The following is a 24,563-nucleotide window of genomic DNA, read 5'->3' as shown; positions in this document are numbered from 1 at the left end:
AATGGGAAAAAAGGTTAATAATAATAAGTTGTCAGCCCTATACTGAGCCCTTTACTTATTCATATCATCCCATTCCATTCCATAAAAATATAGCTTATTGTGTGACTTTATCATGTTCATGTTAAGGTGCTTTTCCTGTACCAGACTTGTAAAATTCCTCTTTACGTTTACTCACGTATGACATTTCTTACCCACTTTAATTTCAAGAGAAAACAAAAACAGTATTTCATCTCCCAAGAGGGAGCCCCTTCGCGGTATTACTTCTTGCCAACTTTGTCATTTACCTCCACTGCCACCAAATTAAATAAATACAGCAGATGAAAATAGATGAAGCGACAGATAGACAGGCAAATGAATGCTGCCATGCTGTCTTATGCTGCTGCAGTTAGTCATCTATTTTGCATCTTTCCAGAGCTGTCAGTCAGCTTTTTCACAACTCTCCTCCTTCACAACAACACTTGGCAAGCTTGCTGTCCTGCCTTGGCCAAACTGTTTGTGTTTCAGAGATTGTACTCCATGTGACGGATGCAGCTTCCCTCTTCTTGTAAGAGGAGAGAGAGAGAGGGAGAGATTGAATGTCAGAGGGCTGACGTGCTTTTTGGTGACTGCAAACCTTTTGAAATTAGAGGGAAGTCGGTGTTTTTGTGTGTGTGCGTACATGTGCCGATCTAAGAGTGCTTGTATTGAACAGCAAGTGAGAGAAAATGGTTGAGGATGGATGAAACTAATCTCTATATCTTCATCTCTGTATGTGGAGAAAATGTTTTTTAACATGTTTCTGCTTTGTCAGCCTCCCCGTTATCTGCACAACTTGAATCTGTTACTTGTAGACTGCAGAGGCATCATCACGCAGTATTGCTGTAGCTTGATATTACAGTCACATAATAACCAACTCAAGTTTGGGGATTTTGAAAATGTTGACAGTTATTTGAGGGCTGAATAAATCTGCTATTACTGCAGATGACGGAGCCTATTAAAAGTTACCGAGCAGTATCAGGGTGTGCTGGTTCTTATCTCTCATCACCCTATCCATAATGAGTAGATAATTAATGAAGTGAATAATGTGCTGTAGCAACATGATAAAAACAAACTTGAAATGTACTGTATAATTTTAAAACAATGTGGCCATCAGTCAGTGAATGAAGCTGTTTTTTACTGTTTGCTGAATTCATGCAAGGGCACTGGATTTTGTTTTGAATAAAGCAGAGAGCAGATTCACTCCGGCTCACTGCAGCTTATCTTCAGATGGCCTTGAACAGAAAGCCTGTGTTTTAGAACATTTCAGTACAAAGCAGAGGATTTCTTTGTCGCACATAATGACAGGCTGACATTGCAAACACACACTGTCAATCACCTCTTAAACATATACATGCATGCTCAGACACAAACTCCTAAAAGCACACCCCACTATGCCCATGCTGTGCATCTAAATATACGTTTGTGCACACAAAGACCGATGCACAACTGGGAATACATCAGCTCTGTGACATAGAGCGCAACAAATGTGCAGCCGGAATTATCATCCATCTATCTGAGCAAAGTAATCTGCATTTCAAGTACTGTTAGGTTGTCTTCCAAATTCATTCACGGGTAAATGGGGAGGAGTGTATAATTGCATCATAACACAGAGGAAGACAATTTTTTTGTTTCAAAAGACTCAAATCACATGTATAAAGAAGCGAAACACTCATCATTGGTCCACGGCAAAGTAATTTGTTCTAGAATAGCTGAGAAATCATTTGGAATTTATTTTGCAGCCAATGTAGCATAATGAACTGTGCCTGACTCTTCTCAGCAAAGAGCTTTATTAAAGTGTTTGGTGAAACTTCGCTTTAAGAAGTAATTTTCTTGCACCGACCCTGAAAATCAATTTGAAAACCTTTGCTAACAGGCCAGAGATGCTGTTTTTAACACTAGCTCTGGCACAGTTAATAGTGAGCTGGGAAAGCAAACAAAAGCTTTATCTCCTGAAAATTGTGTGTGCAGGATAAATACCAAGTAAACATAATTTGTAGTGAAAGCATAAAACTTATAAGCTCAGTGCTATGCTCCTTTAATAATCTAAAGAGTTCTTTGTGTCAGTTTTTTTTTTTTTGTACAATACACTAAGAAAAGAGCATCTATGTGACTCAGTCTGGTTAAGGGGTGGCCAGTGCCCACACCTTGAATGAAGTAGTGAAACAATACTCATCATATGCCTCTGCACTGCTGCTACACATTTATACTGTATAAAGTGCTCAATATTGTAACAGTTTTACCAAGATTTTGCATCTGATGCTACATGGAGCCTTTTATAAAAAAAAGGTGCTATATCATACCAGTAGAATCTAGCTATAGTCCAACTGCAAAAACACATTTTTTACTCGATATAGAACCCACTTTGTCAAGGAGTGGCTTTGCAAGTTTCCATGGTATATTATATTAGCTGCCACTTTGCCATCTGTTGGGGTTAAGTGAACCGAAGTCCCTTATCTCATTCAGTTGTCATGTAGCATTGCCACCTGGCTCACCCACCCACCTAACCTCGGACCTGCTCTGGGAATCCAACAGTCTCAGTAGAGACCCGAACAGTCAGAGTTTGGCTGCCTCTGCTCCATTGCCACGTTAAGTAAAACTACTGTACTTCTTGTTGTTTCTATAGCAACAGTTCCCACTCATGTCTTCAGGATACTGTGCAATGCAGAGAGTGAAGGAGACTGCAATGACAGTCATACCTGAACATTTTGATAACATCGTAGTGGCTGGTAAATTGATGGTTTACCAATAGTATTTATTCCCAATATAGAAAGAGTGATATTTTTGGATTGAAGCAGCCAAAAGGGAATATTTGTCTGATGCTGGATGACTTTGAATCAAAGTATGTTCAAGCCAATAATTCCCCAAAAGTTATTGATCAAATTTGAATCTAGTTGAGTTTGAAAAGCCTCTTAAAACAGCATATAGACTGTGATGTTACAATAGAACTCAGGATAATCGTATTTATAAGCCGATGCAAATGAGCTAGACCAACCCAAATGGAAGAGCACATTGGTGAGCACTTAATCGATCAGCTTCGAAGAGCCATAGATCCAAATACACGTTAACTGAATATAAATTCAAACAGGCATGCAAACATTAGCCTCTGAGAGACCATTCACTACATCTGCAGTGATTTCTGTTGTGTAGGTGTACTCATCCTTGGCTGTATTTTTACTTTGATGCTTCTAAGTAAGTCTTTTCTCTCTGTCTCTCTCTTCAGTCTTTCCTCCCTGTCCATCTCTCTCTCTCTTTGTTCCCTCTCTCTCTCTCCCAGGTGTCGATGAGTGACTGAGGGGATGTGATGGCAGAGCTAGCAGGCAGGACAGATCCGAGCAGACCTCCTGCTGAACACTGAACGAACTGGATGCAACACGTTAGAGCCTAGACAGGTAGGACTGGATTACTAGATTATTTTTTTTTACCTTTAGAGTTTCAGCAAACTTTTATGGACAAAGTTAAAATAGAGATTTTGAAAGTGTTGCCAACCATTTTATGTTTCAAGACCTTGGAGACAGTCTTTAAAGTCCATTATCTTTGAGAGCACATTTTGAATAAGGACGTTCTTTTCATCGACTCTGGCATGTTTTATGTATGAAGTTCAGAAAGCAAAAATCATTGGCTGTGAATGTTCGAAAGAAGCAAAGAGGGACGATTAGTACAATTGTTGCATTTTTATTGCACTAAAATGCTGACTGGCTGACTAAAATCCATGCCAGATTATGACCAGATTGAATAATAACAACAGCTGTCAAAAAAATAAATTACTTGTTTTCTGAAAAGGAACTTTTGAAAAGACAATTTCCCTAAGCTCCTTTTATGTCTAATGCACAACTCCCTTTCCATTCTGCTTGCAGAATGGATTTTCCCAATTACACTGAAGGGGTGTTTGCCACAAACAGCAGTGGTAATGACACACTGGAGACCACTAAACCCCCTCCCAGTAAGATACTGCTCACACTGACCCTGTCTGTACTGGCTATCCTGACTACATTCTTCAACTGCCTGGTGATCACAGCAATCGGAGTCACACGCAAATTGCACCACCCAGCCAATTACCTCATCTGCTCCTTAGCAGTGACCGACCTGCTGGTGGCTGTGCTGGTCATGCCCTTCAGTATCATGTACATCCAGAAAGAGATGTGGGGTATGGGTCAGGTGGTGTGTACCATCTGGTTAAGTGTGGATATCACTTGTTGCACATGCTCCATCCTGCACCTTGCTGCAATCGCCATCGACCGTTACAGGGCCATTACTGATGCGGTGGAGTACTCTCGCAAACGCACAGGGGCAAGGGCTGGAGCGATGGTTGCAGTAGTTTGGCTCTTGTCCATCCTCATCTCACTTCCTCCTCTAATCTGGCGGCACTACAGTGGAGATGCAGACCAGGTAGACCAGTGCATCATGATGCACCATCACATGGCCTTCACCTTGTACTCCACCCTTGGAGCGTTCTACATCCCTCTGGCACTCATCCTCATCCTCTACTACAAAATTTACCGGGCTGCTCAGACCCTGTATATGCGCAGGGAGGCAAGCCGAGCTAGCCGTCACTCATGCATGACCAATGGGAGCATGATTCCAGCCTACCCTGCTGGAGATGGTGATGATGATGGGGGACCTCGAAGTCCAGAGCCCATAAGCCCCCCTGAAAAGTCTGTGTCTGAACCCTCAAATGAGGAGCCTCCACGTGAACGGGTTCGTGTATCAGTGAAGGCTTTCAAGTACAAGTCACGCAGGCATGAGTCACGTAGTGAGTCACGTCGGAGCCAGCTTTACCAAGGACCACGGATCTCAGGCTCACGGGAGCGCAAAGCGGCATCAACCCTGGGCTTGATAATCGGGGCCTTTGTCATCTGTTGGTTGCCATTTTTTGTCAAGGAGGTGATTGTCAACACCTGCAGTTCTTGCAGTACTTCGATGGAGATGGCTGATTTTCTGACATGGCTAGGCTACATCAACTCACTAATCAACCCCCTAATCTACACCATCTTTAATGAAGACTTCAAAAAAGCATTCCAAAGACTTGTTAGGTGCAGCCATTACCTCTGATGGTTACAACTATGTATGATGATACCCATATTCCACTACATGTACACGTTACCAGGCGGGGATAAACTAAAAGATGGCTGTCAGAGAATACTGACTGAATACTGACTCAAGTTGCCAGAGGGAGAATCAGGATTGACTCCCATTCCCAGAAACTCCACCAGGGACTCAACAGCCTCAATGGCACCAGCTCAGCGATGCAGCCAAGTACCATATTGAAATCCAAGTCCCGCTATTAATAGAATGGCCTGAGATTTCCTTGATGTTAATTGGTGTGTTTGAAAGGACACTGACATGTTGGTTTTTAGAAAATGGGCCATCGCTGACCTTTTTAAGGTCTGGGTTTTGAGCATTAGTCCCCATTAAAGGGCCTTGAAATAGCTGATCATTATGGCTTTTCCATCTAATGACCTCCATTCTATCTAGTCCAAGCTGCTGGCTGAAATACAGAACATTTGTAAAATACCACAGCATACCAAGTTGTGATTTATTGTGGCCCTGGTGTTATAAAGGTCGACTCTCATCTGACTGACTGTCGCTGTGATTGTTAACAGAAATATTTGTTGAATGTGATATGTCTTCAGCAAAACACCCATCAAATAGATTGTTGAAGGCAATGGTAATGATATTGGTTTAATTCATCTGACAATCTGAAAGTGGGAAGTTATTACCTGCCTTTCACAAGTGTCACAATGTTGAACATAACATAACATGTTTTAAATGTTTAGGATGAGCAGCTAAGAATGTGAATAAAATGTTTTATGATCTAGGACCAAACCATTCCATCAGAAACACATTCTAAGTTACAAAAAATAAATAAATAAATACAATGGGACCTATATAAAAGTTGAGCTTGTCTCAACTTTCACTTCAAAGGTTAACTTTTGGAGAGGGCATAAAATATTGGAGTTACAGGTTCCTTTAAACACTGCCACTTTAACTGATGTTTTGCACAACTTTTTACGTTAAGTCAGGGATACTCAACTTTCTTTTTCCAAGGGCCACTTTTGCAAAATGACAGGAGGCCAGGGACCAGGTAATAAGCAAACACTATCAAAAATGAATTATATTTATCAGTATATATAATAAGTTAATTGTATGTTTTCAATTTGTCAACATTTGCTGTCCTCAGTCAGCTTTGCTAAGAGGCAAATCCAATCGCAGCAGCAAGGACATTTGGGGCTTCCTGGAAATCTGTTGTTGGATGCACAGGATCCTCACCCAGGACTTTTTAAAATGCATTTATTTATTTTTTTTATTAACATGCTCTATTTTGATGGTTTTTTTGTACTCTGGCACCTTATTTACATTCAAAGAATAAGAACAAAAAAATCAATAAAATCCCCTGTGTGAATCCAATAGTCAGTGGGCCATAAGTTGAGTATTACTGCTTAAAGTTATTTTTTCAGGTATTTATTTATTTATCTATCTATTTATGTACCTATCTTGCAGCTGTTAAACACTTCATATATCCTGGAGCTATTAAAAAAACCCATCTATCCCAGAGATATTAAGCAGCCCATCCCATTTCACTCCCACGCCATACAGCCATAGGTCAATGAATGTGAGAACCACCGGTGCAGAAATCCTCATTACATTGATCCCACTAAAGCACTTGAAATAGAACTACTATTTCTTTACTGCCTCCAAGAGGGCACACGCTATGTTGATGGAAATATTGTGGATGAGTCATGTGTGAGGGTGTACTGTATGCCAGAGAGATAATACAAAATGTGTCATATGTGCACATACATCTCTGACAGTATGACCGGTATTTGTATACTGTTTCTTTCTTTGTCTCTCACTGTCTCAATAATCAATAATAAACAGCCCACAAATGAATGACGTCTCCTGTTTTTCTGAGTTAATGATGCTTATCTGAGTGAAGATTTAGTAGGTGTGACATGAGTACAGTATGTGTATGGAGAGAATGATAGCAGGAATCAAATTAAGGATAACACACTGATAATCTTTATGTGTACATGATTGTTGATAATATACTGCAAACCCCATTTTTCAGTCTTACGACTTTAAAATGTTAACAATGTTTTCCATATTCTGATGTGATTGCACCCCCTTGTGGATAATATAAAGACTGCAGACTTTTCAGCTGGCTGTGATAAACTGCATCATTCTTTTAAAGCTTCAACATAGAGATTGATGAATATGAAAAAATGGGAATGTTAATATAGCCTCATATGTCCAATTTAAAAAATAAAAAAACTAACGAAATAAAAAATCTACCTTGTGCAAGCCCCCTCTGTCACAAAATGTAGAAATAATGTAGAAATATATTCTAAAAGAGAACAACAAACCAAAAACAAAAGGCCTAAATTCACTTCAGCCCATATGTAATTGTGTTATTTTTTCATTCCCTCCACATCTTACCCAGCCCTTCAAAAGTCAAAGTCAGTATGGCCTTCAATAAAATGATTATTCTTTTTCATCTGTCTTATTAAAGTCTTGCATCATGTTCAAATGCAGTTTAAATGAGCGAAGAAAAATACCACTTTTATGCAGAGCTTTTCCAGCAGGTTTACACTGGTGTTTTGGAGCAGGTGCAGGCAGGAAATTGTTTCCTGGCCACTACTTTTGTTTTACCTGTCGGTCCGGAGGCTGTAATACTGGAAGTCTGCTCTCACCCTCCTTCATTAAGGTACCCTGAGTGGGAAAACCATACAACCAGAAGGCATCACAAACAACGAGGATGGAAACAAGGAGTTCTTACTCTGTATTCCTGCCAACAGTGTTCCCTGGATCACACAATCACCATAGACTAACACCGCCAGGAATGGAGCCTGGTGATTCGCAGTTGTGTTTGCTCCTGCACCTCCCATTATGGCCAAAATTGAAGTGTACAATTTGCTTCAAAAGTTTATAATATCAAACATATAGGCTAGAATGGCAGAGGGTTTATGTGCATGTACACACAATGTTGTGGAGTGCTTTCAGAAACCCACTGAGCCCAAAATATAAAAGGGACTGCCCAGTCTTCATAACACACACACACACACACACACACACACACACACACACACACACACAGAGCTGCAGCAGCAAAGCTGTGCGGCACCCAGGGAACATCAGTGCAGGCATGAGGCATCAGGCAAAAATGAGCCAAAGTCTTCTTTCTCTCTCCAACATGGCGAGGAAAGCAGGATGCCTCTCGCTGAATCATGCAGGCCCTAAAAAAGCGATAGATGTTCTCAGGGGTACAGAGTTTTTCCCCCAAATCCCTCCACACCAGCAGTAAACAACGAGGTAGAGGGATACGGTGCAAAGGACATAGCAAAGAGACAGTTGGCTATTACTCATTTGAGAAGGTTTTGAAAACATGGGGCAAAAGGCTTTTTTTCATAGAAAAATAATAAATAAAACTAAGTCAAACCTTCACCTTGTCAGTGTAGTTTGTTCAAGTTTTTACCAAAACTGCTGTAACACTTCCACTGAAACTTAAAACATTTTTCCAGAAATGTTAGACTGTATCACTTGAAAACAGTTTCCTTAATATAAAAATTATTAAGACAACAATCTCATCACGGTGTTCACAGACAGAGAATATGTGTGATGACAAAAGGGGTCAGTGTCAACTAACTCTTCTGAAAGAGTGATACTACCCCCAATAAAAACTTAAAAGTAGCAAAGGAGCTTTATTTTTCACAAATTAACAACATCTCCACTATGCTGCAAAAAAAGGCACAAATTGTTGCACAAAATTCCCCTAGAATGCAAGAAATTGAGTTTTTAGTGCTAAAAATTTCACAGCACAGCCAAAAGATGACCTGAATGTCAATAAATTTGTATATAGGCTTAACTTAACTTAAGTTAACTTTTTCTTGACAATGGATAGTCAACGTGTTTACAGCTGACAGACTACACCTGCTTTTCTGCCTCAAATCAAATGACATGATGTGGGCCATGAGGTAGCCATGGGAGATGTGACAAAAGTTTTAAATTTGTCAAATAATATTATTCTAATAAGAGTTTTTTTTCTATGAGAGGCTTTTAAATGGTTGGAGGAGATTGTTTGCTTTGTATTGTTAATAGCGCGAAAAACTTTATTGGTACGTTTTATTACGGGGTTGCCAGGTTGGTAGTGTTTTGTTCTGTCTTGTTAGGGGGATAGGAGGACGCTACCTTACAAACCTGGCAACTTAGGCTATGCGCTGGATACACCAGACAGTATGGCGGACAGCGAAAGTGATTTGGAAACAGACGGGCTAGAAATAGCTCTGGACACTTTGTGTGAAAGACACTGCAGCGACGAGTCGTCTCTGAAGAGCAAAGGCTATTGCTCTGAGTTTTGTGAGGTGTGTTGGGCTCTATTTTGCTACATTTTCTCAATAGTCTGCCTGCTTATCGCTAAAGCTACTAGCTTGGCTAGCTAACGTTAGCCTTCAACATAGCTCTATTTATTGTGCTGCTGAGTCGTGTAGCTAAGACTGGGTTAACGTTAGCCCGTCAGAAACACAACAGCAAATGTTAAAATGCAGATAGATAACAAACTGTGCTCACGGGTAGGTAACTTAATGTAATACCCGTGTTTCACAAGATACCTGCCTGACATTTGACAACGCTTAGCTTTGTAGCTAACGTTAAGCTAAGCTTATTAACGGTATGTGGTTACCATGCAAGTGGGTCTTCTTGCAAGCTGTGCTTCGCTTAATAATTGTTCATAATCATAACTTTGTTTGAAAAAAATAAAAAAGACGCAAACATATCTTGTTCTCAAATGGCAGTAGTTTAGAAATGAATGCCAGGTTTTAGCTACAAAGTCACAGATGGGAAACTCGATAGCAGCAATCTGTCTTAGCTGCAGAGTTGGTTAGAAAGTTTATTCAAACAAACTAGCTACAAGGAGAACTTAGTTTGAGGTTAAGCCACAAGGCTGTGAAATCATTGTGTGCGTCCCGTAGGAGTCAATTATTAGTCTGATTTCAGCTTTGTTTATAAGATACAGCGTAGCTATTTACGCAAATTCCCTTGTTTCATCTAAATTCCTTCATTGTCCAAAACATTACAGTGTGACAGTTCTCCAGAGGCTCTGTTTACATGGAGATATCAGAGTCATAGCATGATGATTTAATGAAAACAAATACAAAATATTACACAATATGCTTAAGAAAGTCCTACAATTTGTAAACACTAATAAAGTCTGTTTAAGACAGCGCAAATTTTTGTGTCATTATGTTGTGCATTGGGCATATTAGAATAATGTAGGAATAGACAATAATTTGAAATGCAGCTTTAATATAGACAAATTATTGAATACTTATTCTGTTCCGTTGATTTAACATTTAACAGCTTTTTTGTGGCTTTTTTGTTCTCTGTACATTCTGTACATCTTTATTACTATTTATTTTATTTTATTCTATTTTTATTCTATTTTATTCTATGTTAAGTCCCTTCCTTTGTGTACACACACACACACACACATATATATATATATATATATATACATATATATATATATATATATATATATATATATATATATGCATTACTTTGCCCTTTTAACAGATTTATTCAGTTGCTGCTCTCTTCTTAGCTGTTGTAACGAAACAGTTTCCCTCATGGGTTTAAAAAAGCTTTTCTATTCTATTTCTAACTTTGAGATATCATTAGGCGTATCTGATGTAACAATTTTGTGCACTTGTTTGCAGCCAAGCTATTGCAATGCAAGTCCCTCACGAATTCTTCAACTTTTATCAATGTTAAGGGCAGCACTTTATTTAGTGTGCTCTGGTGTTAAATAATTTGGACGAATGAATGGATGGATGGTTTATTGATAACTTTTCACAGTCAGTTTCAGTTTTCAGTTTCAAACTGAAACAATGACACTATTTTCATTTTTTTTCCCTTATCAGATGGAGCGGTGTCATTAGCAATCAATCATAGCTACAGCAGAATAGATAGATAATTTCAGGTGCACGGTATTTGATTAAATGTAATTTAAGTTTCAATGGTATCAAATGACTACAAATCTGTTTCCACTAAGCCCCTCCACGCTATACTTAAAAGTAATTGTGGTTATCAGTTGTAGCCACTTTCTTTTAAATCACGTTAAATGGTGAGACTGTCAGATGAACTGTAATTGTATCGTAATTACTATTCTACATTTTTATTTTCTTACTGCACAGTTGGTTGAGGAGTACACGGGACAATGGCAAGTTCCTCTCCCTCAGCTCAAGGTGCTGCGGACTGCACTCTGCAGTTTCACCAAAGCCACTGCTGCCTTCCGCGATGACTGTCAGCACATCCACTATGTCCTCAGCAGTATGGCCTTGTAAGTAATATATTACATGTACATTTAATATTTTTTGTTAAAGAACAGCCATACTGTTTTTTCCACTCCTATTCCAGTAACTGTTACCAGAAGGCATGATGCTTAAGCATATTTGTTACTTCAAGGTCAGTGATTAAAAATGAAAGGTATTAACTTTTACAAAGGAAGACTATGTTTGCTTAAAGTATGACCTTTACTGATTAATTCTTAACCTACACTTTGAATTTGCATGCAGTGCATCAAAACCAAACTCTATACTGTAGGGAAAATGGCAGCCTTGTTTTCTTGTTGTTAAAGGAAATTGTGGAGCTTACCTTTTAAGGTACTTCAACATTATTGGCATGCCTATAGATCTACAGCTAAAAAGCTTTTGGCTTTGATCAACTCCTAAGTAGCGGCACTTGGTAGTTAAATATATGTGATAAGATATCATCTCACTTACTATGAGGTTTTTTCCTGTCAATCTAATGTTTTTCTTATTTTCTTGCAGGAGCTTCTTTGAACTGATGCTGTTTTTCAGCAAAGAAGAGTTTGTGGAAGAGCCTTTAAAAGACATTCTTGATTCCTTTCAGGTGACAAAACTGAACCACTGTCTCAGATTTCTTATTTACACAACATACTGCCAGCTGCCAAACCGGCCATCAGTTAGTTGTGGATGTTAAGTAAATGTTACCAGCACATAGCTGACAGCCAGTCTTACCCCAATGTTTTAATGATCGAAAATAACAACTACTCAAGTTTGTGAATTAGCTACTTTGTCTGTTTTAACTTTGATAGTTTTATGCCTCACTTCCACGGCATGGCTCGTCTCAACTTGTTCTTTGCACCAAATCTTGCACCTTTTATTTTTTAGCATAAGGGGGATTCTCAGCTGAATGCCGTGGCTACAGTGCGTGGAACTATTGGGACATCATTTTCAATGTGACATTCGCTGAATTATTTCATCAGTATTCAAACAGAAGAGCATTTTCACTTTGTCAATTGCACAGTGGTTTATACTTAGTGTGTGGCATAGTTTGGGGGCTGCCATTTTATTAAAAATCCCGGTTGAGTGAATAAAAATCCAGGTTGCTATTGACAGTAGCTTGGCTGTTTAAAAATGGGAGATTTTTGTAGGATGCCTCATGTTGCTCAAGTGACTATTGAGTGGAGTAGAGCCTTGTCATACTGTACAATGGAAATGCGACATTAGTAGGCGATTATGAACCAACATATCTGTAAAGTTACTGTTGTGATTGGTCATCTCACAAAAGAACTTGTGTTCATAAGAAAAAAATTAATTAATCTTTTTTTTTTTTTAACCACTCTTTTCAGGAGTGCCATTCTCGGCTCCTGAGGCACAGGAACATCTACCTACAGCGTGTGAAGCTGATCATCAAAGCAGGAGGGCCATGGGAGAATCCAGTGCTACAGGGAATCCTGAAGGAGGCGGACATGCCCCCAAAAGCGGGTAGGCTCATGGCCGTATTAAATACCTGACATTGCATATACATGTAGAACACTCTGTTATCAAGTGGGTCACCTCACTCCTGTGACCAGACTTGCTATTGATAAAACTTACCGGGAATGTGTCATAAACAAATGTTAACAGTTTAATGGAGAGGCACAGGTAGAAGAGAAGAAGAGAGGCGAGTGCACCGCTCTGTGCAGCAGCAGCGCTGATTGATAGGGACTGTGACAGGTTGTGTTATAGACTCTCCTTCACTATCATACTGTCAATCCACACTGTCAAATGCAGTTCAGCTGCTGCTGCTTTCTATGGATTTGTTCAACAGAATTTTGCTTGCAGGCAGCCTAGGCTGTCTCAGCTAAAAGTCATGTCATTTACAGTATTTGGTGACATCTGACAGTAAGTTTCATATGCTAAGTCCAGTTTTCCCGAACACTGTATAGACCTCATCAACAGCTTACAAAATCTTTTTTTTTAACTAGTAGCTGATTGTAAACTGTTTTTTTAAAACATTACTCTAACCTACACCTGTATGTAAATACCCCCTTATTATATGCACTATCTCTTGTAATCCCCTCTGATGCAGTTGAAGAGTACTTGAGCTCAGAGTTGCCAGTATTCTTTGAGCTGCGGATTCGCTATCTGCAGGCCTGTGAACGAATGCAAGAGGCCATGGCCCTGGCAAAAAGCTGCCTGGAAAATCGTGAGGCTGGAAAGCATCTGTACTTCCATCAGGCCTACCTGACCTGCCTCTACAAGGCCTCGCTGCATGAACACCTTTACAAGGAGGTAAGAGACAAAAAATTGCAAATGCAAAGAATGTCAGGTATTGTGGGAGAGTATGTTTTCCCCTTCAGTTGGCAGAGATGGTATAGGTGGAACAGATGAGGCTTAAAAACAAGACACAGAAATAGTTACACTAGTCTGAATTAGAAACAGAACAAATTCCATTGCATTTTCTTTCAAACAGTTGGACTGTGATAACAATAAATAGTCTTATTTATAAATGTGATCTAATAAATTTGTCAAAGCTGTCATTTGTCCTGGTATCCTTCACAGTTTGTAATGCTTTTATATTGATTTTGTATGTGGTGTATTTTTTTTAATGCACGTATGTGATTCTACGTATCTTCCTCCTCAGATGGCAGAGATAGACGGCCGTGATGCAGTGGAGATAATCTGCAACACAGAGAGCGTAGAAAAAGATGAGCTTCTGCTGTCGCTGTGTAAAGCTTTCCTATCCCAGCAGCTACACAATGGAGACATGTACTACATCTGGTAAGAATGACATAATGCTACATCTGACTGTCCTTCTCACACCTGTTCACAGCCGATGTTACTTTTAGTTTTTGTACTTTACCAATTGTTTGCAAAGTATTTATGGAACAATTCTTCAATGAAGGAGAGCTGTTTTGGGGAGCAGTTTGATATTTTTGATGCAGTTCAAAACTCCCTCTTTTTACTGACAAGGGAATCAGAAAAGTTGCTTAAGTAACATAAAACTGATTTCTTGGGCTTGTCATCTGCTTCCTCTTTCAGGGACCTGGTGTTCATCTGGAGCAGGTTGCATCTGAGAGCCCATCCCTCCAGACATGGCTTCCTGGCCGAGTGCTTGCAGTTGGCGTCTTCTGCTACTAACGTCAGAGCCATCTTCCCTTTCATCAAACTGGTCACCACAGAGGTCTGGCCTCATCTTTTTCCTTGTTGTGCTTCTCAGGAATAAACGATAAGGATATATTTTGTGCACTGTTTATAGCTTGCATTGAAACGTATATAAACAAACTGATAACACTTTGATCTTGTCAAATCAAAAGCATCCTCTGCGTCCTCTCCAGCTTTTGACATTGAGTCAAACATATTTGTTTTTGTATCATCTTGGCCCTGGTTATTTGATTTTCCTATTTACCATTTTACCTTGTTTTAATCAGTGGTGTTTGTGTGGTTTGGACAGTTGGGAGTTGAAGGAGTCCAGGTCTGTGTGGAGCTTTGTGCCAGGGCCTTGCAACTGGGTGACATGCAGGCCGACAGTGTAGCCCGTTCCCTTGTCTGCAAGACCATTGCCTTCCTGCTACCTCATGACCTGGAGATCTGTCGAGCGTGTGCCCTGCTGGTCTTCTGCCAGGAACGCAGCCTAGAAGCCTACAGAACTGTCTGCCTGCTTTACATGCATCCAGACCAGGAGCCACATCCCCACAATAGCCCCATCCGGACCAACGTTCGCTTCCATATTCTACAGGTCAGAGGGGGTGAAGAGGGAAATATATTATATGCAAGGTTCACACAAGGTGCTTGAGGTACTTTCATTTGACGTTGAGAGAACAATAGAATCAAAAAAATTTCTACGAAAGGTATTAAATAATAATCTTACAGCTGTGGTTGTAATTATTTGCTAATGCTGTATTAGCGCCAATGGGTTGGTAAGCACCAGTAAATAGTCGGCACCAGGATGTTTTCAGGTGTAATTTGGCAGTACATAAGCAGCAGTTAATTGATAATAAATTAATTTTAGGCCCTGGTAGCATGTGCTGTCTCCATTTATGAATTATGCACAATATTCTTGCAACAGATGGTTGTGGAGAAAACAATTTCTTCACTAAAATAAAAATGCTTGAAAAAGTACTTAAAAGTCTTAAATTTGGCTCGTCCCTGTTTGTATGAACCGAGTATATGATATTATCATATACTGAATGTATTAGCATTATTATTTTTGCCTAAGAGTTTTACATTTTTGTTTTTTAGATGCTCAAGGAGCGCCTGTGTTTTGACCCCGAGTTTTGGAACCTCCTGACCCTCAGGACCCATTGCTTGGAGTTGATGAGTGACAAAGTCATGAAGGCTGCTGTTCTCAGTGAGATGGAGGAGGAAGAGGAAGCGCTCCTAATAAATAAGTGTGTAAATGACTCGTGCACTCAAGGTTTCAATTCCAGCCATTGCACTGAAGCGGCGTTTGCGAATCTTCCAGAGGAGCGGGCTGTGGAAGGAACAGAAAAGTGTGTAGCCCCATCAAATAATGCTCTCCTGAAGAGGAGAAAATGGAGGAAAAGCCTGCGAAGGAAAATCAGATCTATGTGTGACGATGAGGTTGACCTCAGTGATGATCCAGAGTTCAAATACAATCTTAAATCCACCTCTATAGGCAACAAGCCTGTGTATTCACTAAGACGTAATCACACTAACATGGAAAATTCTGCTTCCGGAAAAGTCCCTCTAAACCGCAATAGAGAATACTTGTCGAGATGTGTGAAGAGCCAAATTTTGAAAAGGAAGGGTAAGAAGAAAAGATGGTTGCAGGGTCTTCCGATGCTGGAGCAGGTGCAGACAGTTAAAGAGAAGAAGGTCAAAGTTAAAGGGAAAAAACGAGGACGGAAGTCTTCACAGAAACTGGAACTCTCCTATCCTGATAATGAAATTTCCTTTACAGAGGACGAGTCTGGTTTTGAGGAGCTAAGTGACACAGAAGAAAAAGAGCTTGAAATGCCTCACCTGGAGAATGAACTTGAACTAAAGAGGGAACATGAAGAGAATCAACATGAGCAGATGGATGATCTTGAGAAGGAAAATGGACTCGAGAAACATCCTGACTTGGTCTGCGGTGGCGGTCTCAATGAACAAACCCGAGAGGAATCTAAAACACAGTCTTTTGAGGGTCTTCCTGGTAAGCCTCAAACTGCTGTTGATGCTGATCCTGAGCTTGAAGGGCCACCGTTGGAGTTATTGGATTGTCCAACATTGTTACACAGCTACTCCAAAAGACCTGATGGTGAGAAACCGCAACCTCCAGAACCATCTGCACCAGAGGAGGTTAATGGGGACACAGAAGAGGAGCCCCAACCCATGGAGGAAACCAAAGTGGAAACAAAAGTGTCAAACACTGAGGTCAGTTGTTTATTACACTTCCACAAATGTCATAATATAGACAGGTCTCTTTTGACTTTTTTTTTTTTTTTTTAAACGACTGTGACAGATCATCCTGAAATACAATTTAAAGATATATTATGTATATTTTCCTTAAGAAAACTATGGCTATAGTGACAGGCAAACCAATATTCCTCCATAATTCTGAATATGACAGTATTCTGAATTTGATGAGGTCATATAAATAGCATATTCGATTTAAATATTCCAAATTAGGCGGTTTTCCGAATTGTGCATTTTCTGATTAAGATATGGAATATGCTGGTATTGTTTGGGTTTTAGGAGCTTTGTTTGAACTTGAATCCAGCCAATTTGGAATGTTTGTCTCAACTGGGGTTTTTACTGCACTTTGCGACACACTGCCTCTCGTCTGTTTATGGTCGGCTCTGTGGGTTGTCATGGATATGTTGCACACAAACCAACTGGCCAACAGTTTGCAAATCTGGGGCATGTCACTGTCTGAGTTCATCATTACTTGTTTAGGTACAATAGTGCATTAGCAGCATTTTGCCCGGAATAAACCATTCTGCGGTGTGTGTGTGTGTGTGTGTGTGTGTGTGTGTGTGTGTGTGTGTGTGTGTGTGTGTGTGTGTGTGTGTGTGTGTGTGTGTTTATACTTTGTGAATACAGTTATTCAGTATGAATGCTTAGGCCTGCCCTTGTGCCCTGACACTGCATATGAATAAGGGAACTCAAAAGACATGATGGGGTTCAAGTGCCTTTTGTTTGGAATTTTATTTAATATTCTGCTGACTTTTTCTGTTAAATTTGTAGCACTTATTCAGTAGTTTGTTGTCTTTTCTTTAGATGAAAGTCAAGAGAACATGGAAGGACAGAGTACTTCGAACTCAAAAATATGCCCACTTGACACATCACTGCAACTTCTGTCACAAAGACTATAAGGGATTGAATGTCATGAGGCATGCTCTGTCACACCTAAAGAGTAGAAAACTAAGATGTATACTCTGTGGAAAACGCTTTAAACAGCTCCCGTTTGCCAAAAAGCATGTGATGGACCACATTGATGAAATGTGCAAGGAGCCATGCACTGAGGACACTGCAGCTGCTAATGGAATAGTAGATAATGATGAGAAGCCGAAACCTGCAGGCAAAATGAAAGTGTCAAGCCTCAAGAGGGAAGAACGAATCATTAGGAACCTTCGCACCCTCATCAAAAAGACATCCGTGCTTCACAAGAAGTGCAAGAACCCTAACTCAAATATATTCAAGCAGGTCGACTTCAAAGATGAGCAGGTAGTCATTACAGATGGCCTGGTGATTGTAAGAGATCCGTCTGTGGTAGAGAAGGAGGAAGAAGGAGAGGTGGAGGAGAAGCCTGCAGGAGAAAACGGCTACGGAGTGGACATTGCTTATCACTTGTGCCCCTCGGATTCCTGTGATAGAGTATTCTTGAGGGTCAGCACCACACTAACAAAGCATGCCATTAAATGCCACATTAGTGACGAGAAGGTGCTGGAGAAGACTTTTGTGTGGGCTAAAAACAAGTGCACCCTTTGCTTCAGGTAAGCCATGCAGTTTAATCAGGCTTCCTTATTAGGCCTGGGTGGTATCTTTTTTTATATACCTTAATATCTTCCTAACATTTCACTGAGGTATACAGCGAGTGACTATATATATATATATATAGATAGATAGATAGATAGATAGATAGATAGATAGATAGATATTTTAAACTGAGCTACTAGAGATAGAAATCATTGCAGCATGTATGTCATTGTCCAGCCTACAGTGCTGTTTCTAATATGCAATTAGCCTACTTTAACTAGTCTTGCTGGGTTTTAATACTTTTTTTTTATAGAATAATGCATAGACAGAAAATAACAGCCCTTTTTTTGGAAGACTCAATGACACTCATTGCCGTGGTGGATACAGATGCATCAGTGGGCTGCACGGAGTTGATGTGCTGAATATAATCATGCAGCTATTGGTGTTATCAAGATACTGAAATTTCTAACTTAAGTATTTTATTCAATACCCCCATTGACTTTCAGGGCATTCCATTTCACTTTTTTATTAAAAGATGTATATAATAAGGCGATAATGTCACAATGACTTTTCTTAGTTGCAGAGAATGACGAAATGACTTGACTCGAAAAAGACTTCGACTCATTTAACCGTAAACGAGAGCAAGAGAGTTTGACTGGTACCAGTGTTACAATACTGAGGTAAATGAGTATTAACCCTTCGCTCCAGCCCCTCAGCACAGACTGGCCAATCATAGCGCAGCATTGGCCAGCTCCAACAAGGGTCCAACAGCTACATTGTGGAGCCTAATAGACTCTGATGGAACTATTTCATATTGTCTTCATTTTCGGACTGGTTTTGTGCATTTCGAGCAAAACATTTTGCCTGGGGCACATGTAACAATGACACCTCTTACCCAGAAAAGTTGGATGGAGATAAACATTTCTTCTCTGTTCCAAAACCAAAATCAAACCCTGAAAAGTGTAGGTTAGCTGGCTAGTTGACTTTGCTACAGAATGTAAACACGCTGCTTTCGCTTTTTGATTATTATATAACAGTGAGTTAAGACCTAACCAATATTCAGCCAGCCGTGTGTTGTGGAAGTTTGTCGAGATAAACAGTGTTTATTGGTGGGGCTGAGCAAAATTGAAATCATTGCAAATATTCAGAATCATAATAAAAATAGATATATTTTTTACAACACTAATGGCTCATGAACTATTTTTGTAGTTGGAAGAAGTCATCTAAAGATAAGCTTAAATGTGGCAATAGTCTCAAAAGCGAATTTCCTTTTTACATGTCCTAAACACTCACTGTCACCGTCTTTCTCAACTCAACTGTCTGTTTCACAGTAGAGACTGACCTCTGGTGGCGTGTGCTATACAACATCTCTGTATCAGTTTGATATAAAGAGGACTGTCTGTATTTTTGATTGTATTGCAACAAGCCATTGAAATTTCTAAATATCTCGGTACACCATATGACCCTGATACCACCCAAGCCTATTCCTTATGTAGATTTTAACGATACTGTCTCGATTCATTAATCTGCTGTATTTAAAAGAATTAAAAGGCATCATTGTATTGTGTCTGGTTTAGCTGGCCATATTAATTGATTTTCTTAAAATTTTACATACTGTGCCTAAATCATTTTCTTATATGCAAGTGGATGTTGGACAGATAATGCAGAATATTGAGGATGGTGAGAAACCAGTAGGGATTAACGCATCACCTTCCCTAGTTTAACTGCAAGTCTTGGTGTTTTTTGGGATTCTGGACTTTTTAAGACTAACCAGTGGTTGATGTTACTACACTGTCAAAGGAAAAAACAAGTAATGTAAATACAGGATCATATTTTTTCCTCCTTGAGTACCAAATGTGCAAATGTTGTTTTACGTTTTTATCATTCAGTCTAGCTGAAGATTCTTTCCTGCAAACAAAGTTTTTGAGGAGAGCTTATTGTGCTGACTTTGCTTTGTTCCAACAGGCAGATACAGTTTCTCCAGCATTATAAGGACCACATGAAGCTCCACGATACTGCTCTCCAGCACTTCTGCTACCACGTGGAGTGTAACCAGCGCTTCTCGACACCACAGGAATTAAAGGACCACGTCAATACCCACAAGCCCTTCAGACCTCAGTGTCCATTCACAGACTGCGATAAGCTATTCTCAAGCCTTCAAGGTCTCTTCGACCACGAATGGAGACACTACATCCCAGCACCTCAAAAGGAGGAGCTCGAGTTGGGACTCAACAGACAGAAGAAGCAGAGTGCTGAAGCCCCGTGGAAGCAGAGAGTGAAGGTTGAGGAGATATGGCTGCAGAGTAAAAAGGTGCAGAGTGACAGTCCCACCCTTGATCACGTTGAGGCCTCCAATCTTGAGGATTTCAGAGAAACTAAAACTGAAGATGAACCTTGTGAAATAAGCACCCCAGACATTAATCAAGACCTGCCAAAACCCGATGTCTGTTCAGAGAACACGTTAAGTCATGAGCCCACGGAAGACAGCAAAGCCACTATCAATGGGCATGAAGGTGAGAGAAGAAACCAAGTGTCCGAGAAAAACACTTCCACCTCCCAAACCGATGCCACTGCAGCAAAACCAAGCAAGAGCTGTCGAAAAAGAAAGCCTGTCGAGTGGGACCCCTTGAATGTGCGAGACCTTGAGGATTTGTCCACTTTGTCTGAGGGGGTCCAGCAGAAGCTTGGAGAGCCACACATCACTGAGCACAAAAGCTTCAAACCCGAAGATCCAGTCTATGCCACATTTGTCAAAGCCCCCTTCATCCGCCCGCCACCCTCCACCTACCTGGATGAATCTCGCCTTTCGATGCACAAGAGGAGGTCCACTGATGAGAATCCTCCGAAGAAAAACACTTACTGGAGCTACAAGAAAAAGAATGAGCTTGCGGCAGAGAAGCAGCAGCAGGAGGATAAGCAGGCGTCTGCGCAGAAGATTAGGCATCGCTGTGACAAATGTCTTTCCTCCTTCAGCAGCTTAGAAGAGTTTGAGAAACACCGAGCTGTTAACACCTGTTCTGCACTCTTTGGCTTCGATTCCGATGATGAAAGTAAGTATGCTTGATTCACTCATTATAAAAACAGTGTTCCAACTGTCATGGGAAACCTGGAAAAATCACTGAATTTCACAATAACATTTTCCAGGCCTGGAAAGTAATGGAATTAGTCAGAAACAATTTAAAGTTTTGGAAAAGTCATGGAATTTTGTTGTGTGTTATTGTTATCGTAATCTTCCGTGCATACTCTTCCATGTAATGTAACATAATGGTGAATTCAGTTTTTTTTTGCTGTTGATGTAGCTTTAATATGCGTTGATATCAGGGCTGTACCCGAGTCAGAATTATGCCGGTCGAACTGGATTTGGCTGTTCAATACAAATATTTGACTTGTTTTGTATATTCATGTTGAGTTTTAAAGTTTGAACGTGCTCAGCTGGACATCCAGTGTGACAGCGGCATCCACATCATATAGTAAACGAGCTTTTGGCACTAACAACAGATTGCAAATGTGCAAGAACATTTCAAAATCACCACTTCTTCCCCTTAGACCGGAGATTAAAAAATTAATGCGCAAAGAGATGCAGGATGTATATAAACAATGGCAGTGTAGAGGCAGAGCGGATGTGACGGATTAAACATAGGAGCGGAGACACGTACTCCCCATTGTCCAGCTTGATTTAGAGGCTTTAGCTACCACAGATCTTGTCTTCACTGTCGCCTGTTCTGCTTTTGTCTCAGCATTAACATGATAGTAAATTCCCAGAGTGTTGCCATGTCTGTTGTTTACATCCCACACATCTGGTAGTTATAAACGGCCTGAGCTCTCACATGAGCCCTCTAGAGGTATCCTCCAGTAACACGCGTTACGTTTAAGCAAGTATATGTAAAAATGCTCATGACGGAGCGAGACGCGTACACCAACGTAAGGTTAAACAGTATATGTCAGGCCTTTTGGTACGGCCTCTCTCTCCCTCTGGAGCCACTGTCTACATGTCTGCAGCTGCAAAGCGTAGGGTAAAAGTCAAGAGCACTAACTCCCGGAAAAATCTGGGGACCAAATGTCACTAGAAGTACACCGCACAGGAAAAAAAAAACAAAAAAAAAAACATCTGCTCGATTTGAAGCAATCTCAGTTGACTGATGGGTCTCTAACTGATCATTCGAGTCTCCAACTTTTTTTCTGATTTGTTTGAGAAACGCTGGAAAAGTGGGGTGAGTGAAAAATTGAGAAGTTTGGAAATTCTGTTCATGAAAATGCGTGGGAACACTGTGTAAAGTATATACAGCCTGTATAAGTACTGGCTAACCAATTTTTGTTCTGTTTATTTTTCTTTTTAGGTTAGTGAAGAGCTGCTGTGTTGACTGTACTCTGCCACCTGGCTCAGGGCAAGCATTCAAGATAAGGAACACTGGAATCCTTCCCAAATACTCAGATACAGTATTTATTTAATTCCTGAGGACCAGTTTGTAAACACTTAGGAAATGTGTGCCATAATGGTTAATTGGAGGTTGTTTTTTTATTGATAGAGCCTTTATGAAGCAATAATTGTGATGCCTAAAACTAGTTTTTTATTTTTCTTCAAAACATCCACATGCTTTGTCAAGTTGGTAGAACAAAAAGAATCTGTGATAAATATGTATTCTATTTATTTTCTCAGCAAATCTTAAAAGTCATGCTAAAAAAATGCCCGGGAACTGACAAACCAAATATTGCCCAAGACAACCTCCCTAGAATAAACATACAAAATAGCTGACCATGTTGAAATACTCAGTTTCATAGCACCTTATAATTACTTTTAAGCACAGTATTTTTATGTCAGACCACAGAATGCCAGCATTTTAATGACAACCCTTTGCCGGACTTACTGTATTGTAGTAAACTTACACACACTGTGTATGTAACTGAAAGATGCATTTCAGTTTCACCTGTTGACGCCATTAAGTACACATGAGTCATATACTGAACAGTATACCTTTAAGTCAGGTAAAGGGAGCCCAAATTAACTTAATTTTTTATCACTTCAAAATTTTAATTTAATTTGGATTTAATCTTGCTTTTTTATTTTTCATTAAGCCTTGTTAGATCAAGTGGATTTAAGCATTTTTACATTTATTGTAAACCTTGTAAGGCAAAGTTCGCCAGTTAACTTATTTCATAGACATCAATAATTTATTTTACGATCTAATAAACTACATTAAAAAAGGGGTTGGCATTAAGATTCTCGCTTTGAATAGTTTTTTTCTCCTCATGCTTTGCTGGCAACATTTGCCCAAAGAGGGTTTCCCATCATATGTCTGATGTGTTCAAATGATGCCATTAATGGCTTCAGCTTTTAAATTTAAATTCCAATTCCATTTTTTCCATAAAGGTATGGATTTACATGCCGTATATAATAAGCAGTGTTTGCAAGTGTATGGCTTATTATTTTTAAAAATCATTTTAATGGATGGAAAAATTAGGTCAGTGCTGTTAAGCATGTTTGTTTTAATTACTCTAGTCTTCCAAATGAATCACAGCCCTTTCTGAGCTTTGGTCTCTGGAGCGGATGTCTAAAACCTCTCATAGAAATGACAGTTAATAGCGGATATGTGGTGGTTGTGTTTTCTTTCAAATCTCTCTTTGAACAAATCTTCCAAAACCTTGTCACATACAACACGTTTTCAAACCTTAAGAGGAGGCATTTTCAGCATAATTTGCGTGGGCAGCTGTATTTGTCTTTAAGCACGAGTGGTTTTGCCTTTGTTAACTAGTCTTCTGTTCATAGTATGACAACAGGCATCACTGACTCATTAAAGCTGTGACCAATATATCTCAATCCATGTAAATCTGCCTTCAAACTGTCACACTATTATTCTGTACAGTATACAAATTATTCACAATTTTATTAGTGCCAAGACTGAATCACAGTGTTAATTGAGATACACATTAAAAGGGAACGTTGCAGATTTTCAGCATGCTCTCTGTCATCACAGTGTGTGCAGATAAGCTGTGTCTTTGGCAAAGTTTCCTTGAAAATTAGTAATACAGTACCAGTATGCTTTGAATCATTTTCACTCAATTTATCTCCATGATCACATCTTTCATTATGTCAAATACGTCACATTGGTTTGTTATGTATATACTTTTGAGATGGTTGCTCTGATTAATAACTTTTAATGTAATATTTTTTATGGAACTGTGCACTTAAACCTGCTTATTTATATGTAAAAATGTGAATAGATTGGATTTGTACAGGTATTGACGATTCCCCATCTATTTTTCTTAAAGAAAGTGATTACATTTGTTTGAATAAACAAATGAAACTAAAATTCAGTTGTCTTGGATAATTATGTTTGTTTCTAA

General features: G+C 39.6%; 2 protein-coding genes across 3 annotated transcripts in view; both read left to right on the top strand.

Moving 5' to 3' along the window:
* Positions 1-6,906, top strand: part of htr1fa (5-hydroxytryptamine (serotonin) receptor 1Fa) — a 28,984-nt gene extending 22,078 nt beyond the window's left edge. Inside the window, exons 2-3 of one of the 2 annotated variants that reach the window (XM_088083102.1) lie at positions 3,293-3,407; positions 3,873-6,906. In XM_088083102.1, the coding sequence (XP_087939228.1) occupies positions 3,874-5,067 (1,194 nt within the window). In that variant the 5' untranslated portion in view covers positions 3,293-3,407; position 3,873 and the 3' untranslated portion in view covers positions 5,068-6,906. Of the gene's footprint in view, positions 1-3,238; positions 3,408-3,872 lie in introns of both variants that reach the window. The other variant, XM_042495021.2, reaches the window with a different exon arrangement.
* Positions 6,907-9,218: 2,312 nt separating this feature from the next.
* LOC121949328 (zinc finger protein 654-like) lies at positions 9,219-24,533 on the top strand. Its single transcript, XM_042494992.2, has 12 exons — positions 9,219-9,374; positions 11,205-11,350; positions 11,841-11,922; positions 12,665-12,800; positions 13,387-13,589; positions 13,942-14,078; positions 14,340-14,481; positions 14,752-15,036; positions 15,540-16,676; positions 17,523-18,238; positions 20,187-21,271; positions 22,559-24,533. The coding sequence occupies exons 1-12, from the start codon at positions 9,249-9,251 to the stop codon at positions 22,561-22,563; spliced, it is 4,200 nt and encodes a 1,399-aa protein (XP_042350926.2). The 5' UTR covers positions 9,219-9,248; the 3' UTR covers positions 22,564-24,533.
* Positions 24,534-24,563: the final 30 nt, after the last annotated feature.

Source organism: Plectropomus leopardus, chromosome 10 (assembly GCF_026936395.1).
Source record: "Plectropomus leopardus strain MGB_pleo_1.0 chromosome 10, ASM2693639v1, whole genome shotgun sequence".
In the NCBI taxonomy this organism is placed as follows: domain Eukaryota; kingdom Metazoa; phylum Chordata; class Actinopteri; order Perciformes; family Serranidae; genus Plectropomus; species Plectropomus leopardus.
This window is presented reverse-complemented; position numbering and strand designations above follow the sequence as displayed.